The sequence below is a fragment of the Myodes glareolus genome, chromosome 24 (genome assembly GCF_982192425.1).
Source record: "Myodes glareolus chromosome 24, mMyoGla1.1, whole genome shotgun sequence".
NCBI classification, from domain to species: domain Eukaryota; kingdom Metazoa; phylum Chordata; class Mammalia; order Rodentia; family Cricetidae; genus Myodes; species Myodes glareolus.
Genome location: NC_142049.1, coordinates 12,819,953 through 12,833,652, shown reverse-complemented (window position 1 = coordinate 12,833,652; position 13,700 = coordinate 12,819,953). Strand labels below are relative to the sequence as shown.

General features: G+C 47.1%; 1 protein-coding gene across 10 annotated transcripts in view; it reads right to left on the bottom strand.

Moving 5' to 3' along the window:
* The window catches only part of Arnt2 (aryl hydrocarbon receptor nuclear translocator 2), a 160,129-nt gene that overhangs the window by 37,492 nt on the left and 108,937 nt on the right, over positions 1-13,700 (bottom strand). For all 10 annotated transcript variants that reach the window (XM_087901528.1, XM_087901529.1, XM_087901521.1 and 7 more), the window contains one exon: positions 1,453-1,529. In XM_087901528.1, the coding sequence (XP_087757654.1) occupies positions 1,453-1,529 (77 nt within the window). The remainder of the gene's footprint in view (positions 1-1,452; positions 1,530-13,700) is intronic.

The window sequence follows — 13,700 nt, the reverse complement described above, 5'->3', positions numbered from 1 at the left end:
ACACACAAATCCTTCCGTGCCACTGGAAAGATGAGTGTGGGAGATTTAACCAATGCTTGGCCACTTTCTTTACATTTTTGAGCACTTGTTCCCTTATTAGTCAGTAGGAATGATGAATAATTAGAACAATTTATAATTGTGATGCCAAAGAGATACTGCCCGCTGTGCTGGCGGATGGTTGGTGCTCACTGCTGCCACTTTCTCCCTCTTTTCTTCCCCTCTGTAACTGGTGTAGAGACTCAAAAAGTATGTATTTCTAGACCGAATTCACCCAACCATTCTTATTTTACACCCCAGTGAAGACCCAGTGTTTAAGTGAATGAACTGCTTATTCAGTTGTTTGAAAATGGTCAGACTTAGGAGGCCAAGGATGTGAAACAGGAGCCTTCTGGATTATGTCAACCATGCCTCCCTTCATCAGTTTGGAAAATACTGTGAATGTCAAAGCAAGAATGAATGAGCCAGTTGACTGAGTGGGCTACTGTATAGCAGATACCAGGCAAATTAAAACATTTAAGTTTTATTTATTTACTTAATGTGTACGAGTGTTTGGTCTGCATGTATGTCTGTACATCACCTTCGTGCTTGATGCCCGAGGAGGCCGGAAGAGGGCTTCAATTCCCCTTGGGATTAGAGTTGCAGACAGTTGTGAGCTGTCATGTGGGTGCTGGGAATCAAACCTAGGTCCTCTGGAAGAATACTCAAACTCTCTTAACACTGAGCCATCTCTCCAGCCTCAAGTGAATTCGCTTTAACAGGACAGGGCCCCTGCCCCCAGAGGACCTTGTCAGACACAAGCGTACCCTCAGTGAACCACAGAAAATGGCGGGCAGACGAAGTTTAGGTGGGAACTGTGTGAGGGAGCACAGTGGGAAGCGGCATCGTCTAGTGTGAACTAAGGAGATTGGTACTGAGTTAGGGTCTCAAGGGATGTGGAGGCAGGAAGTACACAGAAGGAATGCTGAAGGCAGGGCGGCAACTAAGAAACGCAAGGTAGAAGAAACAGCTCGAAAACACCCATGGAGGTGGGGAGCCAAGTGGTGGCATCATGGGAAGGGAACAGTGTGGTTTGGTAAGAGGATGTGGTGAGACGGGAAGAAGGGAAGGAGAGGAAGATGGAATGATGAATTTGGATTTTGTCCCACAAGGCCCGTGGGAGACTTTAAAGGTGGTTAGAAAGGATGTGACTTCTGGAGGAACTCGCCTCTGCAGTAACCTGTAGGTGGGAACGAGGTCTGTTAACCCTCAGTACAGCAAGGGCTCGGTGGTGTATCCTTCATGGTATCCTCCGTTTATCTCCAGGCTCAGCCTTATCCTTACCAGAGTGAGGCACATAACCCCACAAATACTAGTACACGGTACTTCCAAATGAAGAGGCACCCAAACTCAGGCTCTTGTTTCCCGCAGTAACAAGCCCTCATTGAAGATGAAAACAACAGGCTTTTTGCTTACCTGGAGCCTCCCGATGGCCACAAGGCAATATTTACTGCCTTGCCCTACATCAGCGTCTTCTTCGGGGATGGTCATTCCTGAAATGAGACATGCCAGCATCATCAACAAGCCCAGAGTTACTGACTAAGTGGGGAAAGCACTCATGATTTCATTCACGCAATGGAGACTACAGAGCCATTGCTGCCACTCAGAGCTGGGAAGCTAGCCAGCTGCTCAGCAGCCCCACACTGCTTCCTCTGCCTCCCTGCCTGACAGTGCCTGATGATTTCATGGTCCATCACCCTCTGCATCTGTGGATGGCACAGAGGCAGTGACGGAGGGTAAGATCCAAGTCACTCATCTCTACATATGCACAACCTTGCTGAGAGAGTTGGAGTGAAACACCAATAGGAAGACTAAGTCGGTCTTGTTGACATTGCAAACAATTTACTTTTTTCCCTCGGCAAGGAACCAAAGACCATCTGAGGTGGCACGCGCTTGTTGGTCATTTTTGGTGGTTGTTGTTGGTTCTTATTTGCTCATTTGTTTAAAGCAAGGTCTCACTATGCAGCCTTGGCTGTCCTGAAGCTTGCTATGTAAACCAGGCTGGCCTCAAAGTCACAGAGATCTTTCTGTCTCCGCTTCTTGAATGTTGAGATTAAAAGCGTACGCCACCATATCTGTTGGTGCACACTTGTGATCCCAGCACTGAAGAGGCAAAAGTGAGCAGATCCTCTGGGGCTTGCCAACAAGCCAGCTTAGATGACGTGAGCTCCAGGCCGCTGAGAGACTCTTTCACAAACAAGCAAACATACAAACAAGGTGAATGATACCCAAGGAACAACACCTGAGGCCGCCCTTTGGCCTCCACATGCATATACTTACATACATGCACACAAACATGAACCTGCATATACATGAACATATACGTATACATATATGTGTACATCTTGGAAACCCTTCATATTTGTCCACGGAGCTAGCTCTTCCTCAGTTAATTTTCAGAACTACATAGCACGTAATTGTGCTGATGCGCCATGTTTACGCAACCACTGATCGTGTGTGAGTGGTGAGGGGTTCCCAAGTGATGTGGAATTAGAACCAATGAACATTCTAGCATGTATTTTTTTTTTAATCATTGGAGTTGTACCTGTAGGGTATCAGTTCTCTAGAAATAGGAATGCTGGGTCAACTATAGATAAACTTGCTGTTTTGATAAAATTCCCTCCAGACGGGCTGTACCAGTTTGCATTCCAGCCACTGATGTCTGAAAGTCTGTTCCTCCATGTTCCTGGCCAACAGAATGTGCCGTCAGTTTTTGTCAGTTTGACAGGTGAGAATAGATGTCTTAATTTGCATTTCAGCCATCAGCGTTACATTTGAACACCACTTCATGTTTAGAACTGCTTTTGCATTTGGAGTTTTAGTGAATTGTCTGTTCAGGTTCTTCCCCACTGTTCTGTTGGGATTTTGGTGACCTATTCCCCAGTGTTGTCTATGAGACAGGTTTGCTATATCTCAGGATGATTTTGAACATCGTATGAAGACAAGGATGACTTCGAATTTCTTATTCTTCTGTCTCCACCTCCCGGGAGATAGGGTTATAGCTTCACACTATCACGTGGGGTCTCACTTGAAAAGAGCTGTCTCTGCGGAGAAAGATGCCATAAGTATGTTCTCCCACGTGGTCCTTTGTCTTCTACCTTTGCTTACGATGGTGTGTCGGGGCCACAGTTAGAAAGCCATTTTCTCCTGCAGAGATTAAAATGGCTCCTCCTTGCTTCCCCCTGGTGCTTTCCTGGCCTCAACGTTTACAATTAGCTGCGCAGACACTCAAATACTCTTGTGTAGGGTATGAGATAGATATCCATGTTTGTCTTCAAATATGCAATGATTCAGTTGTCCTACTGATATTTGTTTAAAGTAGAGTGATCTGAGATACCACTTCCATCCTGTGAAAAGTCCCCATGCATGATTGGGTCTAATTATGGACTTTCTTTTCTATTCCACCAGTCACTAATCCGGCCCAGCCCCAGTGCCATGCTACCTGAGCTACAGGCACTGCCCTGAGTTCTAATGTCTTCCAGTGCATCCCCTGTAGGGTTTCTCTTGGCTACTCTTAAATGTGTTTTTCCACATGAAACTTAGTATCAACTTACCTAACTTCATAAAATAGTTTGATGACATCGTTAATAGGCCCGATTAAATTTATAATTTACTTTCAGGAGAAATGATGTCTTGGAAATATTGACTCACCCTCCCAAGGCACAGGGCAAGGTATTTATTTATTTATTTATTTATTTATTTATTTATTTCGGAGACAGGGTTTCTCTGTAGCTTTGGAGCCTGTCCTGGAACTAGCTCTTGTATTCCAGGTTGGCCTCGAACTCACAGAGATCCGCCTGTCTCTGCCTCCCAAGTACTGGGATTAAAGGTGTGTGCCACCACCGCTCGGCAAGGTTTCATATGTATGTATGTATGTATGTATGTGTGTGTGTATGTATATCACATATTTCATCTTCTTTTTGTTTCTACATAGTGATTCAAAATAATCCCCATATACGCCTGCACTTTTTACACTTGTTAAACTTGTCATCTGGTATTGTCACTGTGCCCGTCTTGTTTTGGCAACCATACTGTTAAGACTTCATGGGTGTAAAGAAAAACAAGGCAAAATTCCCACCAGCTGAGACCATCACTGCACTTTCTCCCACTTTCTGAGTGGACTACCACTTTGGAACAAGCTTACCACTACCCTTCAGGATATTGTGTAATCGTAGAAAATGACGTAAGTCTGAAATGCTCCCAGAAGAGGAGAAGGAGTGAGGCTGGGGTCCTCAGTGAGGACTGTAGGGTATCATTCATGGCAGGCACTTCCAAGCTCTACCCTTACCATCTGTGGTCTTAATAAATAAATATTCACTGGGGAAAAAACATTTTTAGGATGCAACTCTGTCATAGATAAAAGATGCTATCTCATAGCAGACATCCTGGTCCTTTGGTTCTTACAATCCTTGTATCCCCCTTTACTACAATGTTCCCTTAGCCTTAGGTATAGGGGTTGGACTGTAGATGCAGCCATCAGAGATGGGCACCCCACAATCCATTGCTTTCTGCATTTTGACTGGCTGTGGATTTCTGTGACAGTTCTTTGCCTGCTGAAGAAAAGCTTCTTTGATTGGGGGTGAGATGTACATTCATCTGTAGTTCTACAGATGGATACATAGAAAGAGGTTGAGAATTATGCTGGTTTAGGAACATGGCTGTAGTAGGTTCTTCTCTAGGGCCCATGACCTCATCAGTCACAGATAGTTGGCTGTGTACCAGCCATGCTTTCCCTCCTACTGAATGGGCCTTACTGAGGTGGTTATTACTCCCAAAATGTTAGCACTACTATTGCGCCCCTGAGTATATCTTCCTGTGCTGGTGGTTGTCGTGGTTTTAGGACTTTGAATTGCTTTTCAGAGGAGACGTTCAGGTCAGTTTCAGCTCTGTTCCTCCAAGTCCAGCATCTTTAGCAATAGGGTCTTTCCTTCACATCCTGGGAGGCAAACAAGGCAATAACCTATATCGTTTTAGGGAGTTTCTTGGATTCCCTTGACCAGCAACTCAAAGGGTTTTCCAAGTGTTCTTACCCCAAGCTCCTATCAAATTCTGAGCACAATGCTGGTGGTGTGTGTGTTAATATTACAGTCATGTCCCTTTGGAGAACCCCAAAGCAGACGGACAAATGGGTGTAAAACGGTTATAAAGACAAGTGCAGAGTGAGCAAGCAGGTCCAGGCAGACCCAGGGGCTGACAGGAGAGGACGGGGCTTCACAGGTTCATCAGTTTCAGGCCACATACTTGGTGAGATCAGCAGAGACAGGAGGGACAGCTCTTGGGGCAGCAGGTGGCACAGGGCTGGGGGAAAAGAGGGATGGTATCATACAGTGAGGTGTCTGGTATAGTTACAGTTTATCTCCTAAGCCAGTGGCTGAAGGCTCCGTGCACCCCTGTGGATGGAAGGCCTCTCCTGTAAGACACAGCTTATATGCACTGGGAACGACAGCCCGGCAGTCTCAGTCAAGGAGAACACATCCCTGTACAGGCCCAGCAGACATCCCGTGGGCCCTCACTGGAGCCTAGGTCTTGCAGTCTCAGGCCAGACCACACTGCTTTGCCTCTCTTTTAGACACGATACTGGCAGGTCCTACAGTTTGCTTTTATAGACCATCCAAGATGAAATGATGGTTTGTGATTGGATCAGGTCAGCAGAAAAGTATAACACATGCAAAGAGGAAAAAAAAAAAAAGGATCAGCTGCCAGAGAGAATCTTTGTGGAGAAAAAAAAAGTCAAAAAAGAAACAAAAAACCAACAGCACAGCATCCTCCACCCCAGGCTGTTAAAAGTCTTTATACTTGGAGAAGCCTGGGACATCTTTGAGTTGCAGCTCCGCACGCCCCACAGAAGAAAGGCGCAAGCACAGTGTTGTTTCTAAGCAGGCAAAACATCAGGGGGTTGGAAAACAGCATAAAGGGGAGTCAGAGGTAAACCCAGGTTAGAAGGCAATGGTAGCAACACACATAGCGGTGATCGAGACCGCCAAGGAGAGATCAGGAAAGGCACAAAGCATCCTGGGACGAGAGTGTATGCTAGGAACAAACAGTTCAGAGGGAAAGACCCACAACGTTGTCTGCCCCCAAATGGAATTTCCCACTAAAGAACATGATTGAAAATGTCACATCTCTCCTGAGTTCACACCAGATATCAGACGGATACGGCTTACGGGATGATGGACACGTCTAGAGATGCTAGCAGGCAGGGAAAGGACACTCTCATCCTCCTCTGCAGGTTGCTTCCGTGGTAGCTCTGTCAATTTAAATCATCTTTGCACTACTTCTGGGCTTGAGCTTCAGAAACGCCAGAATTCCTGGACAGAGAATCCTCTGCAGTGTGTAGACTTCGCGAGCCCTACACCAGATTCCCAGACCAGAGATGAGAGTCACGCTCCCCGCTGGAGAATGAATGACTAATTAAACGCCACGTAAAAGAATGAACGCATATAAACTAGGTTTTCTAAAAAGAGAAAAGCACTAGGAGATAGTGCACTTGACCTTCAGCGAAAAGTCCGGGGCAGAAAGGGGTACTGCCACTGTTTAATTTAAATTTTAAACAAATTTATAATGGGCTTATGGGTGAATTTTCCTCTATCTTGAATGGGTTTTCCATATCTTCCAAATTTTTATTAATGAACATGTTCTACGTTTTCATAGTTTTTCTAAAAAGACACAAAATAAGGTGGGTATGGTAGTGGCCAAGGCTGTAACCCCAACACTTGGGAGACTGAGGCAGGAAGAATGTACATTTGATTTTAAATAGGCCAACCCATGATGCTTTGGTCCTTAGGCTTCCCACTCCTGGCAAGTCTTCTTTAGCCACACAGAAACGTGGGTGTGGCATAGTGATACCCAACTTAGGGCCCCGCCCTTTGGCGAGCAGAGGAGAGGAGATATGCCTGGTGGCAGCAGAGGCTTAGCCCGAACTGTAAGTGGAGACACCACATTCCCTAACCAGTGTGTGGCTACCAAACTAGGAGGCAGAGAAGCACCTCCGCTGGCTAGGCTGGGCGGCTGCTACTGAGTGGTCTGCTGTGAGATTTGGACTTGAAAAACAAAACTCCATTTCCAGGGAAAGGGGATCTGTAAACATAGCGTTGTCTTAACAACAGAGGTGGTGGGTCTGTTAACTAGAATGAGGGCACCATGGCTTGTCCAGCTCTACACCTCTGCCTCTCCATCAAGCGAGCAAAGTGGGGGAAATCTCAGACCTCTCAGTTTCTGCCCACCATGTAATTCTGAGTTTGAATGATCATCCCAGCATGAGTGATGTGGTTTCCATGGGAACACAGTGGCCCTTTCCTCCCAGGGAAAGCTGAGGGGTTTCTGCTACAGTTTGTGGGACACACCCAGGAGTGCAGTGAGTTTCACTGGCTGCTCCCTCCACTCCTGCTTCTAGACAGCTGTCCGCCTGTCACCCACCTGCCTAAGGCGACACTAGAACCTCCATCACCGTGTTCTCCTTAGTTGCCCTCGGTCCCCTGACACTCACAGGCTCTGCTCACCTCCTCTCCTACAGTGGCCCCATGTCCTGTTCCGCTGTCCCATCTCACTACCATGGCATGTACTCTGTTCAGCGAGATTGGCCTCCATTGACCCTGCTCACCTCTCCCAAACCAACTGACACCTGGACCACCTCCTACTGCTCAGCCCCGGGAATGGTACGAAAAGGTCCTGACCTTGCCAGTTCACCAGCAGGTTCTGTGATGTCTCCTGATCCATGGCACCTCCTCATCATGGCAGCTCTCCCCAAGTGGTCCCCCAGTTTTCAGTGACCTACTTTCAAGCTCTCCTACTTTGGGGCTGCTTTAAGACAGCTCTCTCCTTACTGAGGCTCAACAGTGTCTCGTCTCTGCAAACACTTCACAGCGCCACCCACTTTCCAATCTCTCCTCTTGCCCTGGCTCTGGACACCTACCATACAGTCACGTGCATCTTGGCATAGCACAGCTTTGACAATGTTTAAATGTCAGCAGGTTAGCGAGGTCACAGCGCTCCAGTGCCATGTGTTAAAATGATGATAGTGATTGCTCCTCCTTTGATCACCTCTCAGGATACAAGACGGTGGCCTGCTCATCAGAAGGTGACTGTGAAGAAGGGTCTGTGACAGAGAGACCAGAGCTTCCTGGGGAGGGTGCAGGGACTTTCTGCTGCAGGGTAGCTTGCTGCCCGGATCTTCCTGCCTCTCCCTGGAACCTCCTGGTCACTTACAAAGACCTTTGGGAAAGTTATCTATGGCCGAGCACACAGGGTTGGCAACCACATTCACTGGAGATGATCATCAGAGTTCATTAGGCGAGCCTTGCAACTTGCTCTCCATCTGTGGTGGCACAGATGTCTATATTTAGAACAACGGTGACAAGATTCTTTTTGGCTATTAGAGACAGAGGCAGTCTGTTGGGGGCTTTTGATGAACCCCTGGAAGACCAAAACTGGCTTCAGGAAAGGATTCTTCAAGGAAAATGGCCATCGGGCTTGGTACCAACACAGTTGGAAGGAAGATGGACAGTGTATGGTTTGATGGCTATTAGTAACAGCCTTTAGATCTGGGGTCACCAGGGGCATCCTGACTTAAGAATCCTGACTCTGCTGTTGATGGCAAAAGCTTGTGGCCCTCTGGAGTTCAGGCAACAATGTGTCGCACTTATCATGAGATATAGGTGTGAGTACCCTTATCCTACAGTGTCTCTATAGGTGTTTGGTGGGGGACGGGACAGGAAACATCACCACTGTACGTGGCACAGAGGTTCGATTTACCAGTGTCCTCTTTGCTTCTGTTGTGAAGGACATCAAGACCAAAGGCAACCTAGGGAGGAAAGGGTTGACCTGGATTGCAAGTCACAATCTATCATAAGGGGAAATGGAGTCAGGAACCTAGAGTAAGGAACAGAAATGGAGGCCCTGGAGGAATGCTGCCTATTGGCCTGCTCCCTATGGCTGGTTTCTAATGCCACCAGGACCACCTCAGCTATGCCGCCCTCAGCACTGACATAGGAGGTGGGGTCATCCTCGGGCTGAGCTAGCGCTCCCTGTGCTGATCTCTGCCTAGATGCAGGATTCAACGATGATTCAGAAGAACCTTCCTCAGGACGGAAGGCGTGCTGGCCCGCGATGTTGCCCTAGGCTCTCCGGCTGTGACATCCTCTAGGTACAAGCACCAGGTAGGGGCCTGGCCCTCTGCTGCAGAGGAGGGAGAAGCCTGTTCTTATTCTTGGTACTCTTTGGAGCTCACCAGCTGATGGGGAAAACAGATTCAGCTCCTTCCAATGCCATGTGCTGAACAGTGTCACAGGCAACGGAACAGGGCCTGGAGGAGGGCCACAGGGCCACCGCTGGGTGCCAGAGGGGGTGGAGAGGACTCAGGAGGAGTGCTTCCTGGCAGGAACTGCAAAGCGGTTTTTAATAGGAGCAGGCTAACTCCAGCTATTCTAACAGGTTTTAGTGATTCCCTAATCAGTCTCACAAGCTCATTTCACCCCATATTAAATTACCTCGCCCTCCTTGGATAGCCTCTTCCCTCCTGTCAGCCAGAAATAAATCTGGAGACTATAAACAATGCAAATGAGATGGAACTGGAAACTGCTCTTGGGAAGGGAAGGTCCGCACGGGCCAAGGAAGCTTCTTCATTCCTCACCAAAGATTACAGGAACCCAGCGCAGACGCGTGCAAAGTGGGGCTGTTTTGCAGTCTCTCTGGAAAGAGGTTGTCCCTGGCCTTCACCTCCTCCTATGAATTAAGACATATTTTTTTGCGTTCCACAAAAACAAAAGGCAGAAGGGGAGCAACTGTCTTCTGGCTGTAAGCGATTCAAGGCGCTTGCTCACGCGCGGCACACTGCCAACGCCTTCCCTGGGGGACATTTGTAAATTTTAGGGGAAAAAAATTTACTTTTGCAAAAACACATTTGGGAAGCAGTCTCAATAAAGATAAAAAGGTTTCATCACTTTAGGCTTCTCAGAGGCTGCACCATTGGCCAGGAGAGAAATGCAGACTGTGAAGTTTCCCAGTGGATTGCATGGAACCCTTTTGTTGTGGTCTAGGGACTTTTTATCTTGGTAGGCATTTTGAAAAGAATGTTGGCCTGCAGGTTTTTTGCATTTCAGGAATCTTGCTTGGTAATCCTCAAAGCCGATTTTTGAGTTGGCAAAGGGAAGCCAGGGTGGTACTGGTGCTTTTGAACCTACCTGTCCCTCCCAAATTACAATAAAGGGTACAAAGGCCTGATGTGGGATCCAAAGTGTATCTCAGAGCCAGAAACTGGGGAAGGCTTGCAAGGGTGGAGTTGTTTTGGGGATGCATGGATCAGGCCAGGTGGGCTTGAGGAAGGATACGACGTAAAGACCTTGTAAATGCCTGAAGATTGAACGGAAGGTTTGCATCAGAGCAGTTAAAGCTCAGAGTAAGCTCTGCTTGAGATGAGGCCAGAAGAGGGGCAAGTCCCAGGGAAGAGTCAGAGACTCCTTGGAAACCGCATGGCTGAAGATTTCCAAGATTCTCACTGGGGCTATTTGTGACTCGTAACCTGCCACTCCGGCCACAGTCCTGGAAACAGGCAAGTGAAACTTGGTTCAGGTGTTCCGAAGACTGCCATGAAGTCAAACATCCCTCTTCTGTCCTTGTCAAGGACCCTCAGATCTTTCCAGAACCTTTGCAATGAATGACAGAGCAACTCTCAGCTGTCAGAATGGACCACCGCATAGCGACTCGTCCATGGTGAGGCGCATGGAAATCAGAAGTGTGGGGGGAAAGAGGACATTAAGGGAAGGAACCAGAGCAAGTATTTCCAGTTGCTTTATAAAAGAGATGGAAAAAACATCTAAAGTCAGTCCTCACGGGATCTGAGGAGGTGATGGCTGCAGGAAGACAAGACTGAGTTTCGATTAAAAGCGCACTTGTCACATTACAAAAGCCAAAGAAGAAAATGGTGGCCATGAATAGAAGATCAGATTAAGAAATTCTAATGAAATGAATATGAGGAGCAAAATTCTAAGTGGGGGTCAAAGTCGACCCAGGAAATGAGCGCGGGACTTGAGGCATGAACAGAACGCCCAGGACACAGGGGCGACTCTGGAGCCTGCAGAGAGAGCTCCAGCCTGCAACGCACGTTGAATTGGTCTAGTTATTAAAATAAACCTCACTGGAGTATCTGAGCAAAAATTTGAGTTCAAGGACTTTGAGAAATGGTCTAGATGTGTTCTAACTGGGGAGGGGAAGATTCTGAAAAGAAAAACAAGGCAGACTTAGCCGTCTGTATGTCAGAAGGTAGAAGCTAACTGCTAAAGATGCTGGGGAAATGTCCCCATGGACACCTTCTGACCTCAAGAACTCTTTTTGCACAGGACAGTGAAAAAATTCTCAAGTGGGAAGGATTCAGGAGTGTGGTGCCTGCTCATTCTTCCAGATGCAAATTATTTGGAGCCTCTTCTTGGCATGGTGGAACTGGTCAAATAATATCAGAGTTCTGGTACAGGGAAACAGGATGGACCAATGAGATCTGCTTAGTACCCGGCCAACTGAACATAACATGCAAGTGTAGAAAGGGAGCTGATGGAAAGTAGGTGAGGCTTTGGTAGATAACAGATTTGAGAGAGGAATAGATGAGAGAGATGACAGCCAATAGATTTGATAGATAGGTTGGTGACAGATGTATGATAGGTTATAGGTGACTTTTTTTAAAAAAGATTTATTTACTTATTATGTATACAGTATTCTGCCAGAATGCCAGAAGAGGGCACTAGATCTCATTACAGATGGTTGTGAGCCACCATGTGGTTGCTGAGAATTGAACTCAGAACCTTTGGAAGAACAGCCAGTGCTCCTAACCTCTGAGCCATCTCTCCAGCCCCAGTAGATGACAATTTTTAAAATGTATTTTACTCTTTGAGAATTTCACACATGTATACAATGGATTTTGATTTTATTCACCCCCAACTCCTCTTGAACCCCCCTCACATATTCCCTTCATGTCTTCTTTTATCTTTTTTTATATTAAATTTTTCCTTTTGAGATAGGACCTCACTGTATGACTCTGGCTGGCCTAGAACTCACTGGAATTAAAGGTGTGTGCCACCACGCCCCGCCTCTTTCTTTTTAAAAATAACCCATCACTGAGTCTAATTAGCATTGCCAACATGCACATGAACGTGTAGCTACATAGATAGCAGTTTGGATAGATGATAGAAGATGGATGATTGACAGATTTGAGACAGATCTCATAGATGACAGATGATAGATAGATAACAGTGCATAAATAGGTGCTGCAATAAAACAATGATCAAATAGTTGACGTTCAAATTCTAGTCAAGATTGCAAAATGATCTGTGCGCTATTTTTGGAGTAAGGGAAGCTAGCAAAGCCTATGATGTAATGGTGATGTAATGATGACATAAGCACACAGACTTTGCAGTCAGACCTCCTGAGGGCGGGCTATAGCTTTCTCACCTGCCTCATGTAGACCTTGCCCACTGCCACCCCTGCACCGTGTAACCTGCTTTGTCTTAGCTCCCTCACGTGTCCCTGCTCTTGTTCAGCTTCATTTTCTCCCGGGGTGAGAGACACGAGCACTAGTCTTCACTCTGCCTTCAAGCAAGTTCTACATAGTTCACAGAACACCCTTCACAACCCGACACATGGAAAGCAGGGAAGGGTCCAAGCTCTAGGGATCAGCATTCCATCCCCAAGATCTGATGCTACTCCCTGGTGCCCCACCCACAAGCCTGGTCACAGCATCCCTGTCCTTCAGGGAATAGGGTGATCACAAAAGTCAATGTACTGAGATGACTGACTGACTGACTGACTACACAGCCTGCCTTACTCCTTTCCTAGCAATGGGTGCTAGGCTAACTGCTTCACATTGCTGTCTTTAGGTGTTCAGAAAGGAGGCAATAATAGTACCTGCACCTTGCTATGGTTCTTATGAAAAATAATACATGAAGCAGGTCAAGGGCTTTTCGTTGAGCCAACTCTTGGCAGTCTCTTCCCAGTGAAGGGAGCTACTATTGAAAACCCTGTTCTGCAGTGGGAGCTCAGAAAACATTTACAGAAGGAACAAGAAGAGTCACTTCCTCCTGCCTGAGAATGAAAAGCCAGAAGACTGTGACCGTCATTCTCCATCTCAGAAGCTGACACGGTGGCTTTGACATCTAGAGAGATCCTGAGCATGTCACATATGGATAAGGAAGGATGGCTGGGGGCTGGGGAGCATAGGGGTACAGCCACTGCCTGTGATTTAGTGGCCTCAAATTCAACAAGCAACTTCTGGAGACTCTCACATGGTAGAAAAACAAACAGAGTATTCAACAAGCAAACTACCAGAAGCCCAGAGCTGTTGGAGATGAGCTCATGGCGGGGCCGAGTTGTCGGGTGAAGTATGAGCACTGGTCTGACCCCAGAGGCTTCTGGCCAGAACTGCAAAATAACCTCAAGCCTGTGGCATGCTGTGGCCACAGCTTACTGAAAGTCAGCAATGAAGTGAGAAAAAGACACCCACCTCATCCGTGAGGAAAACGTTTAGTGCCGACACAAGCTCTTTCCAGCTCTGGATGGTCCCAGGGGGAAGTAATCAACTCTGGGGTCAAACTCCCTAACCTGGGTCAGACCTCGGCTCTCCTGGGCAGCCATTCTGCTAGGTAACCAGGCATTCTACATGGACTAGTAGGTGGCAAGTCATG